The following is a 19,034-nucleotide window of genomic DNA, read 5'->3' on the forward strand; positions in this document are numbered from 1 at the left end:
TTATTTTATCTTGAAAATGTAACAATTGTATATTTCTTTCAACTTAATAATTAATTTACACTCGATGACATGTTGTATTCTCTAAATCCTCACTAGAAATCTATTGCGATCTGCGCTTAACCCTGGATTTCTTCTGAAACAACATTTAAGGATAAGTTTGAATAAACGCTAAACGACAAAATTGATTACAATTAATGAGTTAATTTCTCTGTATCTGTTTACAGAATCATCTTTAGTCAGAAGACTGTCAAGTAGCAGAAGTAATTCAAGGGTTAAGCCAGCGAATAATATTAATATTACAAATTGCAACAGTATACATATATAATATTATTATACAATTTTATGTGTAACATGTATTGTTATATCATTTACATAATTATTATACAACAATATCATGTTTCGGATTATAATTATATAAGTTATAATTATTATAACTTATATATGTTATATAATATCGAATTGTAATAATTATAATATTACACATATTATAATATACATTATATACATTATACATACACATAGTATAATATACATTATATACATTATACACACACATAAATACATATTATATATATTACATTTATATTATATAATATAACTTTATTACAATTATTGCAATTTGATAAGAATAGAAAATGAAAGAATATAAGTTATAACTATTATATCTTATATACATATATTATATAATATCGAATTGCAATAATTATAATATTACATATACTATAATATATGTATATTATATGATTATATAACATTATATACATAGTACATACATATTATATATATATATTACATTTAAATTATATAATATGTATATAACATTATTATAATTATTGCAATTTGATAAGAATAAATGAAATGCTTCTAGCATTCGAAAAATATACATATATGTACAATATATACGACGTATATGCAATATATACGTATTCGATTCGACTTAAATTCGATTCTCATATGCAGAGGCATAGATGATGTCGAGTGTAAATATCGAGAAGAGTTCATGCTGCTCTTTTATTATGTTAGATATAAAAGTATTTAAAAGAAGCTCATATATACATATATATATATATACACCTATGCATATTATATATCTCAAAACACGTAACACAGAAGCAATATCCGTATCAGTCACTAAATTTTATTTTGATTAAGGCGGCTCCAGACGACATGGCTAATATATGCTAACTTCACATACATTCATTAAAAATTGACTTACATTTACATGGATAATTATGCACGTATGCGCGCGCGCGTGTATGTGTGTCTGTGTAATATTTGCTAATGTGACATATATTAACCATACCATCTAGAACCACCTTTATACATAATAGAATGTCATAAGTTTTTACTTATGAAAAAAGCTTATCTGCACTTATGCATATTTTATTCTAGAAACACGTAACAGAAGTCATTATCATTCCGTATTAGTCCAATCACTAAATTTTATTTTGATTAAGGCAATTCCAGACGACATGGCCAATATATGCTAACTTCACACACATTTGTTAAATATTGGTTTACATTCATGCAGATAATTATGCATGTGTGTATGTGTATGTAATATTTACTAATGTAGAGTACACTGGTGTATATTGATCATATCGTCTAGAACCGCCTTTATACGCATAATAGAATGTCATAAGATTTTACATTCTATTATGAAAGAAGTTTATATATATCTATTTTCTCAAAACGCGTAATAGAAGGCATATCATTCCGTATCAATTCGATCACTAAATTTTATTTTGATTAAGGCGACTCCAGATGATCATACGGTCAATATACGCTAACTCCACACACATTTGTTAAATATTGGCTTACATTCGTGTGTGTGTGTGTGTGTGTGTGTGTGTATGTGCGCGCGCGTGTGTGTGTAATATTTATTAATGCGGAGTACACTGGCGTATATTGATCATATCGTTTTTAGAACCGTCTTTATTCGTACAAAATGTCATAAATTTTTACTTATGATAATTCATTATTGCAATCTTTCGCACGTTCTAAATGATTAAAATAAAAAAAAGAATACGAAAATGATAGATAAAAGCATGATGTAACAATACAATATGCCATTGTGCATAATGGTGGCTAAATATAATTTGAACTTATTTCTGAATGGTGACAAATTTCTAATAACTATTTTATATTGGCTCCAACAGAATTTGGAATCAATTTTTAATTGATCTACTAGATATGAAATTATCACACTTGGTATTCTTACATCACGGATGAAAAAATTTCAGATTAAATGTAAATACTGAAATTGATTGCACAATTTTGATTTGTGATAAAAAAGTTACATAATATTATATAACATGATCTGCTCTGAAATTAAAGCGTAAGAATAGAACTTGAATATAAGAATTGATCAAACGATCGTTTACAGATAATAATTATACTATTTCTCACTCGATGAGTAAATTTTGTATAATCTGTACTTGTACAAATGCTTAAATATATAAATTATTTTTATGTTAAAATTTTAAATTTTATAAAAAAAAAGAAATGCACACTAGATTTACTTAAAATCACTCGAATCAATTTTTCTAATTGAGCAAGTCCTCGATATCTCGCATAATATCGTCAGCTGATGTATCCAATCGCAGGTACTCCTCATCGATTTGCGTACACTGTTGATCATACGGTTGGTCTGCTAATAACGAGGTTTCAACATCCTCAGTACATGTAACAACCGATGATCTGTCGTCTGATTGTTCCGGTTGCACTTGAATTTTCTCTTCGTTCGTGCTGCTATCACACAGTCTAATCTCTACGTCGACTTTCCTATTAACCAACTCATCGACATAATTTTCTAGCCTCTCGCAGTAGGACGTCTCGTTGCTGTGATTCTTCTGCTTTTCTTCGGAGCAAGAAGTTTGATCGCCCTGACTATCCGTCGCCAAACATTTATTTATAGTTACGTCTTCGCATGGTTGTATTTCGGTTTGTACTTGCATTTCGCAAGTTGGTTGTATTTGTGTTTCCATTTTCAAAGATCTTCGCAATTTTATCGGTTGCACTTTGACAACAGGTTCGCTACTCTTAGCGAATTCAGAACTAATCTTACACTTCTTCGCAGAATTGGCGCTCTCTTTGTCGCATTGCTCGTCGATCGAACGCCTTTTCATGCTCTTTGCTTCGATTAGTGACGAAGGCTCCGACACAGACGGTGTGTCCGTCAGTGTTTTAGCAGCTCTTTCCCTCTTTCGTTGTCGAATCTCCTCCAAGGACAATATCTTGAAGTTCAACTCTTTTGTCACTTCTTCTTTCTTCGTCTTCGATGTTCTGATCCATCGCTTAGTCCCGATTGTTTTGCTCATTTGTGTCTGATGAAGACCATAGTTGCTAGTCTCATAGGAGTAATAAGCCGCACTCTCTGCCTGGATCTCTTCAAGTCTCATCTGTTCGTAGGTCTTGCAGTAGGGCACCTTGGGCTGCGATTTTACCGGCGATGGTGTACTTTCGTTATCGGATTCTGAAAGAAACAAAAAATGATGAATCAAAATACAATTAAAATAAATATAATTAAAAAATTCTAAATATTCGATGTCACTGGATGACGGTTATTATTACGTAATTAGCTTCCTCTCTCTCTCTCTCTCTCTCTCTCTCTCTCTCTCTCTCTCTCTCTCTCTCTCTCTCTCTGTCTCAACATTTCTCCCTTTCTTTCACGCGCTCTTTCTCTCTTTCTGCAGATCCAAGTACGTAAACATCTTATACAGTGCCAGATTACGTGTCGATCTTGATAATCTGTCTATCATTCAGACATTGTCCAGAGAAATAATGTATTTTGTTTTGCAATACCTTGTGAAATGGAAATGAGAATAGTCGAGTTGGAATTTACATGTCTCGATTTGCTTTGCAGTCACAACATCGTAACTGTTTTCAATTACTCCTTGAATTTCGTATATCCCGCGTTTCACGCGCGTACGCTCCGAGAAAGCTCCGGGCAACACGCAGCTCAAACACAGCTTTCATAATCAACGTCTCTTTCCAAACGTCCTTGAGGTCATGTATCATTTTCAATGCCGATTTTCATTGAATGTTGTTTCGATTTTATGTCTTTCTTTCAACCTCGGTTTCAGACTTCGAACTTCTCGTTTCGTGTATCTTTACTTACTTACATCCACAATATTTATTTATCCAGCTGACTCGCCGTCACATCAAGTTTTTATTCCCACGCAATAACATTTTTTTTCTTGACGCATTTGTATCCGATAATAGAAACGCTTACAGTACTTTTCTTCGTGACATCAATCGACAATCCATTTTATGTATTAATAGTCACTTATAGTCAATCCATGTTTCTCATCTTCGTCTTGCAAAATCACGATAATCGCCTTCATGCAAATAAGAAAAAAGACAAAATATAGATCCTTATATATATTACGCAACACACATATTCATATTTAAACTTTTATATATGTTCAGCTGAACGAGAGATTGTTGTCTCGTGACTATTATTTTTTCTATCTTTTGTCTTCGCTTCCTCCCCCTTCACACACACATTTCTTTCGAAAATACCATTTTTCCTTTTTCCTATTAGTTTGATTGCTCTTGATAAACCTCTTTTATGCTGCTGCTGCTGCGTGCTGCCTCGAAGTTGTACGAAACGGCGGATGTTTTTTAAACGTTGACGCACTCGGACTTGATACGCACTTCGAGCACAATTATACGAATATAATACTTACTTGTACAACGATTTACATAACAAGTCCGTATTCTCGATCGTCGTCTTGATCTAGAAAAATGCGCGAGATCAGCAAAAGTTTTGGTAGTAAGGTAAACGTCCCTGTGACCTAACATGTAACTATTAGTTTAAATTTTTAGGAGTGAAATTTCTCTCCAAGAGAAGTAATAGAAATTGCGCCAGTCTGGCAAAAGTGAATTTCACTTCATTTCTTCAAGGAGTATAAACTTCCTAAAAAATCAACTTTAATTATTAATATCTCGCTTCAGGAGGCAGAGCGACGTTTTTCCCTGCCATATTCGTTTATTTTGGGCAAAAACATGTCAAGTAAGACTAATTTCGTTAATATTGGATATAGAAGAGATAAACTTATAAAACATTTACCTTCTTCGTCTGCTTTCGGAGAGTGAAATTATTTATTCATTCTTCGCAGAAATTGAAAATTAATCGCTTGAAATTTCTCGCTTGGAGTGATTTTTCACTTTCGAAAAGTGAAAATGTTACTCCCAAAAATTTAGAGCACATCCGGGTATTTACATAAAATTTTATATTTGTTTATATTATTATTAATCTCAAATGTTTTTTTAAATATAATATAATATTATAATTTAATTATAATCTTCTTAAATACAATTAAATTATAATAATATAATAAAAAAACATTTGAGAATAAATTCTATCTAATCATACGAACATAGCTACATATTCGATCATTGAGACATTTATCTTATATCACGATTATAAAAATTGTACAACCTTGCTTGGCAGTCGGGAGTAAAAACGAGTAAACGCGCGTCTCTTAAAAGTAATCAGTGGATAAACGGAACGGCGGTTGGAAGACAATAAGAAGAAGTAAGAAGTAAGAAGAAATAAGAAGACCCATCGAGAAAGAGAGTAGCCGGTAACGCTGATGAAACGATTTTTGGTTTTTCACCACTGCGGTACCGGTAACACCTCTCGCTCTCCGGGTCGACTGTCCTGCTGGTTTCGAGGTATCAAGTTTATTGAAATCCAGATATCATCTCAATGAAAAGTATTGATTTTTTCCATTCGCTTACATCAATTCGTTATAGTTAAATTGCGCATCGCTTACTCTTTAGCATATAATCAATCTTTCTCCTCCTCCACGTTCGGCCGTTCACGATCGGCCGAGAAAAAAGGCTTTTTCGTTTCTTCCTTTTTTTTTTCTTTTCTTTTTAAATCAATCTCTCTCTCTCTCTCTCTCTCTCTCTCTCTTCTTTATCACTCACATTCGAGACAAGAGAAACAGAACGAACGCGCGTTTCCGCGCCATCGTTTCAAGTCGACGTAACGACGATCGTGGACGTTCCCAGCGCCGCAGTTATCACTATTATCATTATCATCCCAATTCTATCGCCGCAGGAAGTGTCCCCAGTTCTTCTTGCCGGTGCCCCGAATCATCCTCGGCAAACTCCCGAGAGTCTCGCCCGCGCTGCGAACGTTTGTTTCTCGTCCACGAGACAGATCGACGATTTCCCGAATGGATCAGATCGGGGCGCCGGGAGGTGAGGTTCGCGAGATCGAGGAAACGCCGTCCTCGAAGTCATTACGTCGACTGTACACGATTTTATAGTTCGTCGCGTAGTTGATCGCGACGCGACCGAGGCCGCGCACGGGAGCAAAACGCGTTGGAGAGGGGAAACAAGGTAAAAATAAAATAGAATGAAATAGAAGGGAGAACTGAAAGGAGAATCTAACGAGAAGAGTAACGAGAACGTAAAGAAGCGGGGCTTCGGTCGCGCGCACGGCCGAGGGAAAAAAAGAAAAAGAGATCAGTTCGCGACTCGATTGGCGCGCGCAGGAGCCAACTTAGAGAGATAATCCCGATGTCGCGAAATGATGCCACAAGGAAAGTCAAAAAGGGACACGAGTAAGGGTGCTGCGCACAATCAAAGGAATAGGGAACAGAGAATAAGAATTTCAATCTATCAGAAATTATACAAGGTTCCTGATAGATTGACATTCTTATTTCTGTTTCCCGTTCCCTATTCTCTTGATCGTGCACAACCCTTAAAAAGGACTTGAGGTAATCGAGAAACAATCGTTCGAATTTATATCGGTGAGACTTCAAGCTAGAGAAACATTAACGATAAGGAGAGGAAGGAGGAAGGTAGAAGAAGGACAGAAGGGGAAAACAAAGAATTGGAAGAAATTAAGGGCGGTCGAAAGACCGCTCTCTCACTCATTCGCTCTTATGCACTCGCGATTGCGCTCCGACGCATTTGGCATTCCGGTGATTCCATCGTGACGAATCGCCCCGATTTATCGCAATCTATCTGTAACTGTTTGTAAAAGAACCGTCGTGCGAACTCGCGACGAATCATCCCCAAGATCGCAATAAATCCCCTTGCGAATATTGAATGCGAAAGCGTCGGCAGCGCAAGACAGTATCGCGAGATAAGGATTACGCACACACACTTGTAATCACGACGATCGCTTTTCAGCACTCACTACAATTCGTCGTAGATGAAAATCAAATTAACAAATCGCTAGAAACAATGATCTTACAGAAACGTAGATCGGGGGGGGGGGGAGGGCGGAATGGTCGCGTGTAACGCGACCACCTCCCTTTTTCGCGTGTAACATATTTATATATATATAATATGTAATATATATATGATAATATTCTCTGATCTATCTTTGTGTGTGTGCGTGTGCGTGTGCGTGTGTGTGTGTGTGTGGTATGTGTATGCGTGAGTGTGTATGTGTGTGTGTGTGTGTGTGTGTGTGTGTGTGTGTGTGTATGTGTATGTTGTCTTTCAACTCGGACGCACAGACGTGCCTTCCTGAGCGTGTGCGAGACGAGTGAAGCGGGGAATCCGCAAGCCGCGCGGTAACGCAGAAGAAACAACATCTCGTGCTCACATAATAATGAGACGCGCGTCCGGTCCAAATTACATTCGGTCATCGGCGTAAATCACCGACTTGATTGCAATCACATCGCAAGTCGCGACGTCTCGTACGTCCGCCGAGAATACGACGAGACAGGGACGTCTCACATCCGAGCAGGACAACAAAGCGTCGTACTGTACTCCGGAACTGTACGATCGCACGTAATAAATTTACAGTGCCGCGAGACCCCGCGACGATCGGCGCGGAGCACGCTAGTAATCGTCTCTAAATTCTTTGGGGTGAAATCTCGCTCCAGAAGCGTGAAAATTTTGCAACTCTTGAAAAAGGCATGAAATCGCTCGAAAAAAAAAAAGAGTTAAAATTCTGTCACTCTTGAAAAAGATCTTTCATTCTTTTCGAGTGAGATTTTACTTCGAAGAATTTAGAGAACAGGATCGCCGATGTCTCGATCCCGCTGATTAGCTTGCCGATACGGTTATTTAATAGCTGCGGATAGACGTTAAATGTAATCGACAGATCCGCCGCGCGCGGATCACGATTTCGTCCCTCGAGAAACGCTATTTCGCGAAGTCCCTCGCTGAAGAGCAGCGGAAGGGATCGCCGCTGTGATCGTTCATATTAATTATTTTTATTTTTATTTTTTTTTTCGCACTATCGTCTCCTCACACTTTTCGCACACACGCTGTCTATCGGACACATTCTCTCCCATCTCTCGTTCAATCCTTTTTTCGTCGTACCTGTATTTCCTTTCATATGCATTCATATTGCTCGTCGCTCTTTTTTTTTTTTCTGTCTTTCATACTCGCGGCGCAGCCATGTGTTATGTGTGCCTTATCGATTCTCTCTTACGCACGCACGCACAATTCGTAAATCCTCGCGATTAGACTCGCACGCGTAAGGCTAATATTACATTTATCCGTTTTTTTTTATCGTACAAGTGTAATGTCAACCTAGTAGATCTTTGTGATCGAGTTCGATCGTCCGCTCTTTCTTGGAAAACTTGCGCGTCCTTCTCATCGATTGTAAAAAGGCGTAAACGTGCAAATCTATCTGGGACAATCGCCCGGCATTTCATATGCTCTGCCCGCGCAAGAATAAGAGACGCGAACACTGTGAGAACACTAATACTTATTTTGCGAACACAAAAATACGGATTGGCGACTCCATACGGTTGAAGGCACAAAATCCTTGTCGCCCAAAACACGCGCGATTTTGCGCGGAGAAAACCGATAAGCCGATCGCACAAGTATTCCACAAAGAAAGCCAGGCCCGATCCAATATCGATACAATGATCTCGATCATAAATATTTTATCCCTGTGTAGCAGTTAAATATATAATATATATAATATATATGTGTAAAACATTATATGCTGCATAAGAAAAATTATTAGTTTCCTATCTGCATATCGCATATTTCGCGCAAAGATATACGCGGTACGTGTGATGTGTATACGTTCAATTTGAGGTCTCTCTCTCTTCTTCTTTTCGATCTCACTCACTTTCTTTCTCTCTTTCTTCCTTTCCCTCCTTCTCATTTTCTCCTTTTCTTTCTCGCATCCTCTGTCACATACTCACTCAACCGATTTCCTATTACACGCACAACTCAATTATCTCAAAAATTTCCCCATAAAATCTCCTAATTTTTTCCCCTCTTTTTCTGCCACGTGTTTTATAACGATAAGACGTTGGCCTCTTATATCATTTAGCCTGTCGTGTCATCATACGCACCGTTGACTTGAAAAGAAAAAAAAAAATATTCGCTATCGGAAATCCGGGAAAACCGGCCCCGCTAAATAATTTACGTTATTTCTCCTCAACGTCTTCTCGCGTCCTTCCCTCCTCCTTTCGTTTGGCCGTGACGCGATTTATTACTATTGTAAAAGATCGACACATCGTATCTTATCCCGCACTATACTTTCCTCGATTATAAAATTTTTCATCGGTGCAAGATCAATAATACGATAAGTAACATGATGAATAAGAGCATTTTTCTTTTTTAATCTTCTGTTGGCCTAACAGACCCGCAATATCAAATGCGCGATATATCAGAACAATTGAGGCGCTGAGAACACACGAAAGAAATGCATTCTTAGTAAAAATAAAAGCTAAAGTTTTATATTGAGACTCTTCGTTATATAATATCATCGGCGTAGCACTAAACTAGAAACTTTTTTTTTTCAAGCTGTCACGTATTCAATTTTTGTTCTCAGCGTCCCAATTAAGAGTTAATATCCTATTATCATACGGAAACTCGTAAAACGTGAATCAGTATATGTATATTCCTGAATTATGTATTCTTATTTGAAAACGATCTCGCGTTTAATTATCACGTAGAAAGCAAGCTTTTAAGCCAAATTATTGAACGTTTTTTTTTTTTCCTTTAGAGCGTCAAAAGATCACGCTCGACTTACAGTATTAAACCTATCTTTATTATTTTCTTCAATTCTCTTTTAATTTTCCCAGAGTGAATGCACAAGGGGAATTATCGTGGATTACGAAAATTTGCATAATTATTGCCCGGCGCGGGCATAGAGACTCTGTGTGAAGCGCGATATCACGTTATCCCATTTTCGCCGTCCCAAAATTCTCTAATTCACGTGATAAGCCAAAACATATGAAGGCATTATTACTCGTACACGCGTAAAACACAAGGCTAAGGACGCAGTTGGAATCTGTTTAAACCTCAAACACGGATTCGCGCGCGAATATAACTAGTTCATTAAATCTTTCTCTCTTTTTCTTCCCCCTACACATCTTTTTGCTAGTCAATCATTCATTCATTTTCTCTCAATCTCTCTCTCCCTTTCTCTCTTACTCTTTCTCACTCTCATTTTCTTTCTTGCGCTGCCTTCATCTTTTTTCTTCTACAATCTCATACATAATAATGCGACAACAAAGAAAGCATATATGCGTTGATTGGTTCAGATATAAATATTTCAATTATCTTTTACTATTCGCCATTGCACTTATCTCAGTCCAAGACGTGATCGATGAACAATGCATATAAGTTTTTCTTCCTTTTCTTCCTTTTCTGGATGAAACGAATATATCGGTTAGTATGATTTATACTACATACAGTATTCTACATTCGTCTCATCGGCCACGTCAAGGATATGGATGCAAGTCCCGCATCTAGGAGTGATATTTAAAATAAACTTACTAAATGCTGACAAAACGCTTTCTTGTCAAAAACACAAACTTAAAATGAGCAGGGTTCACTCGTCGTGTTATTAATACTCGATTAACATTTAAATTCCAACTTTTCGCAACTAAGAGCAATATCTATGTGAATGCAAAAAGTTTGTGTGTGCGTGTGCGGTAAAGTGGAGACCCATAGCTATCTTCTTTTTCGTTTAATACGGCTCTTGTTTTTGCGATCTTATAATATAGAACATCGTACTGACGGAGAACCTTGAACCTGGTTTTACTTAACTTAGACTTCTGCTAATTCGAGTCCGATCGCACCGCAGCCGAAGAAAGATAGCCATAGGCGATTAGAGGGCTAATTTAGGCAAAGATTAGATATAGCGGCCCCTGCAAAAATTGATATTCACTAAATTTTTTGTGGTAACACGAGTGCAAGGTATATCGATAAAATCGACTAATATGTGCTTCAAGAATCATATTAAGTGAGATTATCGATAAATTCTGAAAAGTCAATACGATTCACAAATAATACATGTTATCCCTCTTTCCCGTGACAACACACGAATATCAAATGGATATAAATAAATGTGTGTAAATCGCACGGTAAATTACCGTCGCAATAAGAGCAACCAATGTAACAAAATCATGGTGTCCAGCGAAATCTGACTAGTCAATTCAAAGATAATTCTAGAACATTCCAGATAAAAATCCTGGTTTTTCTAGAATTTATCCATCAATTCATTTTCATTATTTAATTAATCATCGATATATTATATGTTTTATAAATGCAATATTATAAGCTTTGTATTCAAATTAAGATCTACAGAGTGTCCCAGAATAACCGCCGAATAAATATTTTGTGTGTAAATAATATCAAACAATTTAGAAAATAATTTAGGCTTTAATAAATGTTCGTTTGATATTAAATCAAAAACAAATTTAGTTTATAAGAGACTGCGACTCGTTGATACATGAATTTATCTTCGTGATTCCATGTAAATTAAAATTTATTTTTAATTTGTTATTACGAAATATAAAAACAAATATAATTAATTTACAATTATCAGGAAATTTATAGAATCCGAACTTTTACATAAATTATCACACAAGAGAAGATTAACATTAACAAAGGAATAAGTTTAGACATCTTATTAATGCATATGTAAGCATATCGTACCAGTTCTATTTTTAAATTGTGACTACGATTCAATCAAATTAACTAATATAGTCAATTATTGTATATTAATGAGAATCTCTAATTGAGAGTTGAAACGTTTGTCGGTATTGTAATAAATGATTTGCTCACACGTCAACTGTAGCAGCTCTTATAGCTAAATTTATTTCTATTTAATTTAATATTAAACAAACATTCCGTTAATATAAACAATTGTTCAATTTTAAACATTAAATCTAAATTTTTTATTATTAACTTATTGCACCTTTAAGGACTTATATTCAAACACGACTTTTCTTTTTATTATTTCTTTCTTTTTTCATGATTTGATTTTTTATAGAATAAAAAAATAATAAATTCCAGGCCAGCCTGAAATTTTAGGGATTTTCCAGAAAACATTAAATTTCAATATAATTTCAAGATATTCAAAAACCGCTGGACACCATGTAAAATCTAAAATAAAATCATGTTGACCTTACACTTTATGATATTGACATATGCGTGAATATTTTTTGCATTAGTTGCTCATTAGATCTATGGTATTACAAAACAAAAGTTAAAGAATGCAGGTCAATTAAGTATCGGGAATGCACTAGTACAATAAATTAAATATTATGCTAAGATCGACACAAAGACACTTTTGTTACATACTTTCGCTTCATGCAGAACGATACTTTCGTAGTAACGTCTTTTTTTTTAGTGCGTCAAAATCTTAGCTATATGCGTGACAATGATAGACCAAACGAAACGATCTAATAAGTAAGAAATTTGGAGTGCATACATTTTTTAGGCAATTTAGAAAATACGCAAAGATCATTGGGTTCATCTTTTTTTTTTTACTTAATTTTACTTACTGAATTAATCGTAATTAAAATTGTCCTAATATTCGGGAAATTTTTTTTTCATATCTTAAACAGGAGAAAGCAACAGTTTTTTCACTTTGTTGAACCATATCTGCTAGTTTCTCTTTTTATATGAAAACAAAATTGTTTCTTTGGATTGGTATTGATTAAACTATCCTGTATAGTGAAAATAAAAATTATGACTTTAATAATAATTTATTTTAATAAACAAATGATTTTTGTATAAAAATAAATAGAAATTCGCAAATATGATTTAACGAAGTGATGAAATTAACTGTTGCTTTTTATTATTCAAGGTATGAAAAAAAAATTTCCCAAATACTAGAACAACTTTAACTACAATTTTTTAATTCAGTAAGTATTATTTTTAATTTAGTATTATATTCAGTATTATATCAGTATATAAATTAAGTAAGAAAAAAGATGAACCCAACGATCCCTGCGTTCTTCCCAAAAAAACTTAAAATGCATGAATTCCTTTGAAGATTTTAATTGTTTAGGAATTCTTCGAAAGTATTTTTCTGTTACTAATTAATGGACGAGAAAAATTATACATACGTCGTTGCAAAACTATAACAGTTCTCGTCGATTTTAAAATCTCCTGTACGACGTTATACCAAGGAACGGAAAGGGAAATCGGGAGGTCTGAGGCTGCGAGGTTTGCTGCGTATGAATCGATGTATACGGCGATTGCTGGAGAAGAGGGGAGCTCTGTTGATTTTGCAATGACGACAGAGACTGTCCGGAGGAGTGAGAGTGTAAATTTTGTTGATGATGTGGATATGATAGCGTATGATGACAGGGAGAGGATTGCGAGTTCGCCGGCGGGACATTTAGATTATTTGCGACGCTGATGTTACCGGGGATGTTGAGACTGTTAGGATTGTTTGGAATTGTCAGGCTCTTCGGGATATTGAGCGCGTTCGGGAGATTCATATTTGTTTGCAAGCTAGGCGGTAGAGAGAGAGTAGCTGACGTAAGATAATGTACGTTGAAAGATGGACGGGGGGGCTAGTAAAGCCTCATACCTTCTTCGAATTTGACGATGAGAGGATCGACGGCAGGACTGCCAATAAAACTACCAGCCTCGCTGTTTCCTCTTCCTTGGTCCGATTCAGTAGTACTGCTGCCGTCATACTTTGGATCATCTTTATGAAATAAAAAAAAAGGGTAAACAATATACTTTACATATATACTATATACGTGATAATCATTTCCTTATTATCGTATTATTTTATTTTACTTTATATTTTTCATTAATGCTAAATAACGTCTTTAATTCTCATTACACGGTGGATACAAATTTTTTGCAGACAAAGCACTGTAAAAAGATTCTGTTAGTAAGTGAGAGCAGATGAAATGTCAAAGGGTTTTGCTAAGATTAGTTCAATTGTTTTATTTATGAAACTTCAAAGTTGAACGCAAAATGAATGAAAAATTGATTATTTTTGTCTACATTATAGAATTTTTAAGAAAACTATTAGCTTGATTACATCGCCGAAGCGCGCATTTAGAAATATAAATAATCCCAAAAATCATTAGTTACAATATCTTCGATTTTATCATTTCTGTCACATATTTTATGAAACTATCTGCAAATATCACTTAGCAATGCATCTAATTTTTTTTCTTTATAGTAAGTAGTTCCATTAATTGGTATAGGTACTTGATGAAAGCGCTCTGCAAGTTCATTCTGATACATGTTCTTTATCAAAGTAACCAAGATGATGATGAAGAGATTGTATTTTTAGGTTCATACAAACACCTATTCTCTCAAATGCTCTCAATATATTAGCTATGAAAACTCGATAATTTGCTGATCGATTCTAAAAAGTTTTGATTACTACTTTCATGGCATTGTAAAAAATTATTCAGAAATTTTCAAATCTGAAGTTTTGTCACATTGTCTGAATTTTTAGCTATAATTATATCAATTTATAGCTACATTTCTCTGAATTTCTAGCTGCAATATAATTATCTGAATATTTCTAATCTCAATGTCTGAATATTCAGACATTGTCTGAACATTTTGATACCAAAATTAGAAATATTCAAACAACTAGTTAGACATTCAGACAATGTCTGAATATATTCAGACATTGAGATCAGAAATATTCAGACAATTACAGCTATAAATTCAGAGAAATGTGGCTAGAAATTGATAATACAACTATGGCTAAAAATTCAGACAATATTCTGTCCGGAAATTCAGATAATGTGATTATAAGATTCGAAAATTCAGATAATATGACTATAAAAAAACTTCAGCTTTTGTCTGAATTTTAAGCAATTTTTTTACGATGATCCCAAGATGGTATTCGAGAGAATAAGTATTCGTATAAACCTAAAAATACACTTTCTATTACACTATCATCTTGATTATTTTGAAAAGTAACTTATATCAGAATCGGACAAACATGCCGAGCGCTTTCATCAAATAGTCATGTCAATGGCAACTCATTATCAAGGAAAAAAAAATTGGATTGCTAAACAATATTTGTTGATGATCTCATAAAATATGTAACTAATTGTAAGATGATGAAGCCAAATATATAGCAACAGATAATTTTTAAAATTCTTTATAATTATTATATTGTCAAATGCGAGCTTCGACGATATAGTCAAGCTAATAATTTTCTTAAAAAATTCGATAATGTGAAAAAATAAATCATATATTTTTCATTCATTTGTATTCAATGAAGATTCAAATCGAAAAATCAAACTAATTTCGGTAAATCTTTGATATTCCATCTCTCTTCACCTAGTACTAACAGAATTTTCTTATAATGCTTTGTCCGCAACAATTTTTTCAGAATTGTTCCATAGTGTTATTAGTATTAAGTAAAATTATAAATAAAATCATAATGTTTTACATTATACAATTACATTCGACATTCTTTTGGATTTTAAAATAAAATACAAATAATTATGATTACAAAACGATTCATAAATTTTTATATTAAACAAAGTTTTTAAAATCAAGATTAAAATTGAATATATAAATTTTATTATCAATTGTTACCAATCTATTATAATATTAATCGAGTTTTAATAAGAGAAATCTACCTTGACGATTCAGCCACTCTTGATTCGGAGATTTTGTTGCTACTTCCGTAGTCTTCACTGGATTGATGGGGTCACCAGAAATAGTACGAGGACTTGTATGCATAAATGGACAATGTGGTTTCCTACATCCTCCAGGTTGTGTTTCCCAATAACAAGGAATCGACTTGCGATTTTTCTACAATAAAAATAATTCAAATTTAATTCTTCTTCTAAATATTAAAATTATTTCGTAATCTTAACTTAAGAGTGCTATCCATAACGCTGTAAATGCTCCGTTCATCAATCAAATAAAAGAATTTTATGAGTGACCAATCAAAGAATGCTTCAAAGCATTTACAACGTGAAGTAGATTGAGCCGTAAATAGCATTATGGCATATATTATTTTGTTTTAATTTTTACATAATCAGGAACTGTTTGTCTATTCATTTATCTATTCATAATATCTATTTACATCAAAAATAGTATTTTGCTGCTGTTGTGTGTGTATTTTGATTATATCATTGTGAAAAAAATAAATAAATAAAAGAAAGATAAATGATGAAAAAAGAAATTTATTTATTTTTTTCACAATGATATAATCAAAATACACACAACAGCAGCAAAATACTATTTTTGATGTATGAATTTAAAACATATAATCTAAATGAGAACATACAGGTCGACATGCAAATCGATAAGTACAGATGGTTTTGCAATACAATAAAGTCGTTACATTATATAAATTAATACATTTTATAAGAATTATCATAAACCAGCTAAGAATTGTTTGTTCGGAAAATGTACAGATAAGTACGAACTGATAAGCGCAAATGTTCTTACGATATAATAACTTCGTCACACGAACACTCACTTTTACTGATTTATATCTATCCGTTAAATTTATCCCTAGGGGTCAAGAAATTTTTTTCTATGAATATTTCTATAAATATTTTTATAAATATATGCTAGTAAATTATTTTAGGAGCTACAAAGAACAATATTAAAGATATTAATTGCATTCGGAAAGCCATTCAGTGAGCACTTAATGATCCCTTTTGGTTTTGTACTTTTACAACACGTACTCTAGCAAAGAACTAAAGGTGAGAACCAATCATATTAAATAATCGTTGAGTGCTCTCTGAGTGATTATGTTTTCTGGACGCAATTATTATGTAAATATTCATATAAAAAAGAAAATAATATTAATACATTCAAAATAATTACGCAGACTATAAAGACAAGGTTATATTTGGCTGGAAGCCAGTTTGCCGATCTCTGAACTAATTCTAAACAATAATTCTTAGGTCCAATTTCACAACTCATGGTTAACTCTTAACTGAAGTTCAATTTATTCATTATCTTTTTTCAATTGGAAAGAATTGAAAAGAGATAAGAAATAATTTGAGACTTAACCGTGATTTGTGAAACTTGCGACTTAACCTGAGTTAACTTGAGTTCTGGGACTTAAAGAGTTCCAGATGTGAGCTATTAACTAACAATTGGTAGAATCCTGATCTATATCAATTTTATCTTGATTTAAAAGAAATTGTATTGTCAATATTTTAGTCCAATTTATTGAGCAATTCCTATATATAGTTTAAATATATATAGTTTAGGCATACACATTATGATATATCTCACACAAACTTCATATAATTACTAAATATTTTTAGTTAGTTTAGATATTATTTAGTTAGGTTAAATATTTTAAGAATTGAAGACTACGTAAGTCGAAACATATTTTGTTATGATTGTAATTTGTTATGATTTGACAATAAATCATCATTTTCACTTATGATCCATTAATGCCTGTCTTTTCCATAGGTCTATTATTTTTATTTAAAAGAAGTTAATTAGAAAATTAATGATAATTCATATAAGGTGACAATATTAATCCATTTTGAAAATTCATATTTCAATAATCAGTTTATATTATCGTATCAAAAATTGTCAGCAAATCATGAAAGCAATTTTTCTTAACAAAATAATATATGTTTTTACATACAAATGATTGACAGACTGCTGTCAAACATTCTAAAATCTTAATGCAACAAAGATATTTACCTTTAATTCCATATGTCTGAAATTACAGTGTTCATTAAGGCAATTTCCCTGCTGCCAGTATGTACACATAGTTTCACAACCCAGAGCTGATGGTTCATGTCTATACGGGCAAAAGTCACCCTGTGAAAACAAAAATAATAAAATGTAAATAATTCAATAACTCGTTCAAATGATTTGTAAGAACAACACGCAATTTGCAGTGCCAAATCAATAGTCGATACTGCAAGCGTGATTACATCAAATATTAACAATAAATATTTTAGAAATTTATTCTATGACTTATAAAGATATCATAGAATATTTTTAATTACTCAATATTACTAAAATAAATATAAATCATATATGAATCAAAGCCAAAAAATCTTAAAACTATAAAATAATAAAATAATAACACAATCATGCAATTCGAAAGATATTAAATATTTGCTTTCACATTGTAACATGTTCAAGTATTTAGATGATGAATGAAGTTATAACAAAAAAAATGTATCATATATAAATAATTAAATGGACGAGGAAGCCCATTTGTAACTTTGGCAGGAATCCTAATAAACGGATTGACTTGGAACTTTTATGAGAAATTCTTGTCAACATGGCATCAAGATGGCCGACCTAACCTCAGCGAGAGACGCCGAATTTTCGAGCAATATGGAACAACGTCGCATATTCTCGAATGTTCTTGAAACAATGTCAGATGGTATCGTTAGACGCTACCGGCACAAAAGAAAACCCTCGCTTACCTTTTTACAAGTGGAGTAGTAAAAGAAATAGCAATCCAGATTCTTATGGTTGTGCTCCATTTGTAAGAACTTGTAGAACGACGAGTGATCGTGCTCCTTACTGAAAACAGAAATGAGAAATTTTTCTAAACTCTCTGTCGATCGAGGGCGAGTCGGGTAGGCAGACGATCTTTTTGCGAAATTTCGATTACGAATGAGAGGAGAGGAGCGGTTTACCATTTTGTCCGGAACATGATTGTGTGATACGTGATAAAACCAGCGCGCTCGTGAGATAATCAAGACGGAATTCCGACGCGAGACAGTCAGTGCTACGACCAAACTGACGAAGCCCGTTCAAATCGACATTCTAACGCGAGAGCAACAACAAACCCGTCCCCCCTTTCTACCCGCTCCGTTTTTTCTACACGTTTACCGTGCCATCGTCATGTATACTTA

The 19,034-nt window shown here is 33.8% G+C and overlaps 1 protein-coding gene across 2 annotated transcripts in view; it reads right to left on the reverse strand.

Annotated features, from left to right (window-relative positions):
- Positions 1-19,034, reverse strand: part of LOC105151244 (uncharacterized) — a 19,276-nt gene continuing 242 nt past the window's right edge. The window contains exons 1-6 of one of the 2 annotated variants that reach the window (XM_011064840.2): positions 18,816-19,004; positions 18,600-18,699; positions 17,860-17,979; positions 15,816-15,990; positions 13,778-13,897; positions 1-3,475 (exon numbers count right to left, since the gene is read on the reverse strand). In XM_011064840.2, coding sequence (XP_011063142.2) covers positions 2,547-3,475; positions 13,778-13,897; positions 15,816-15,990; positions 17,860-17,979; positions 18,600-18,699; positions 18,816-18,832 — 1,461 coding nt within the window. In that variant the 5' untranslated portion in view covers positions 18,833-19,004 and the 3' untranslated portion in view covers positions 1-2,546. Of the gene's footprint in view, positions 3,476-13,777; positions 13,898-15,815; positions 15,991-17,859; positions 17,980-18,599; positions 18,700-18,815; positions 19,005-19,034 lie in introns of those variants that run through there. The other variant, XM_011064849.2, reaches the window with a different exon arrangement.

This window comes from Acromyrmex echinatior, chromosome 3 (assembly GCF_024713525.1).
Source record: "Acromyrmex echinatior isolate Ae372 chromosome 3, ASM2471352v2, whole genome shotgun sequence".
Lineage (NCBI taxonomy): Eukaryota > Metazoa > Arthropoda > Insecta > Hymenoptera > Formicidae > Acromyrmex > Acromyrmex echinatior.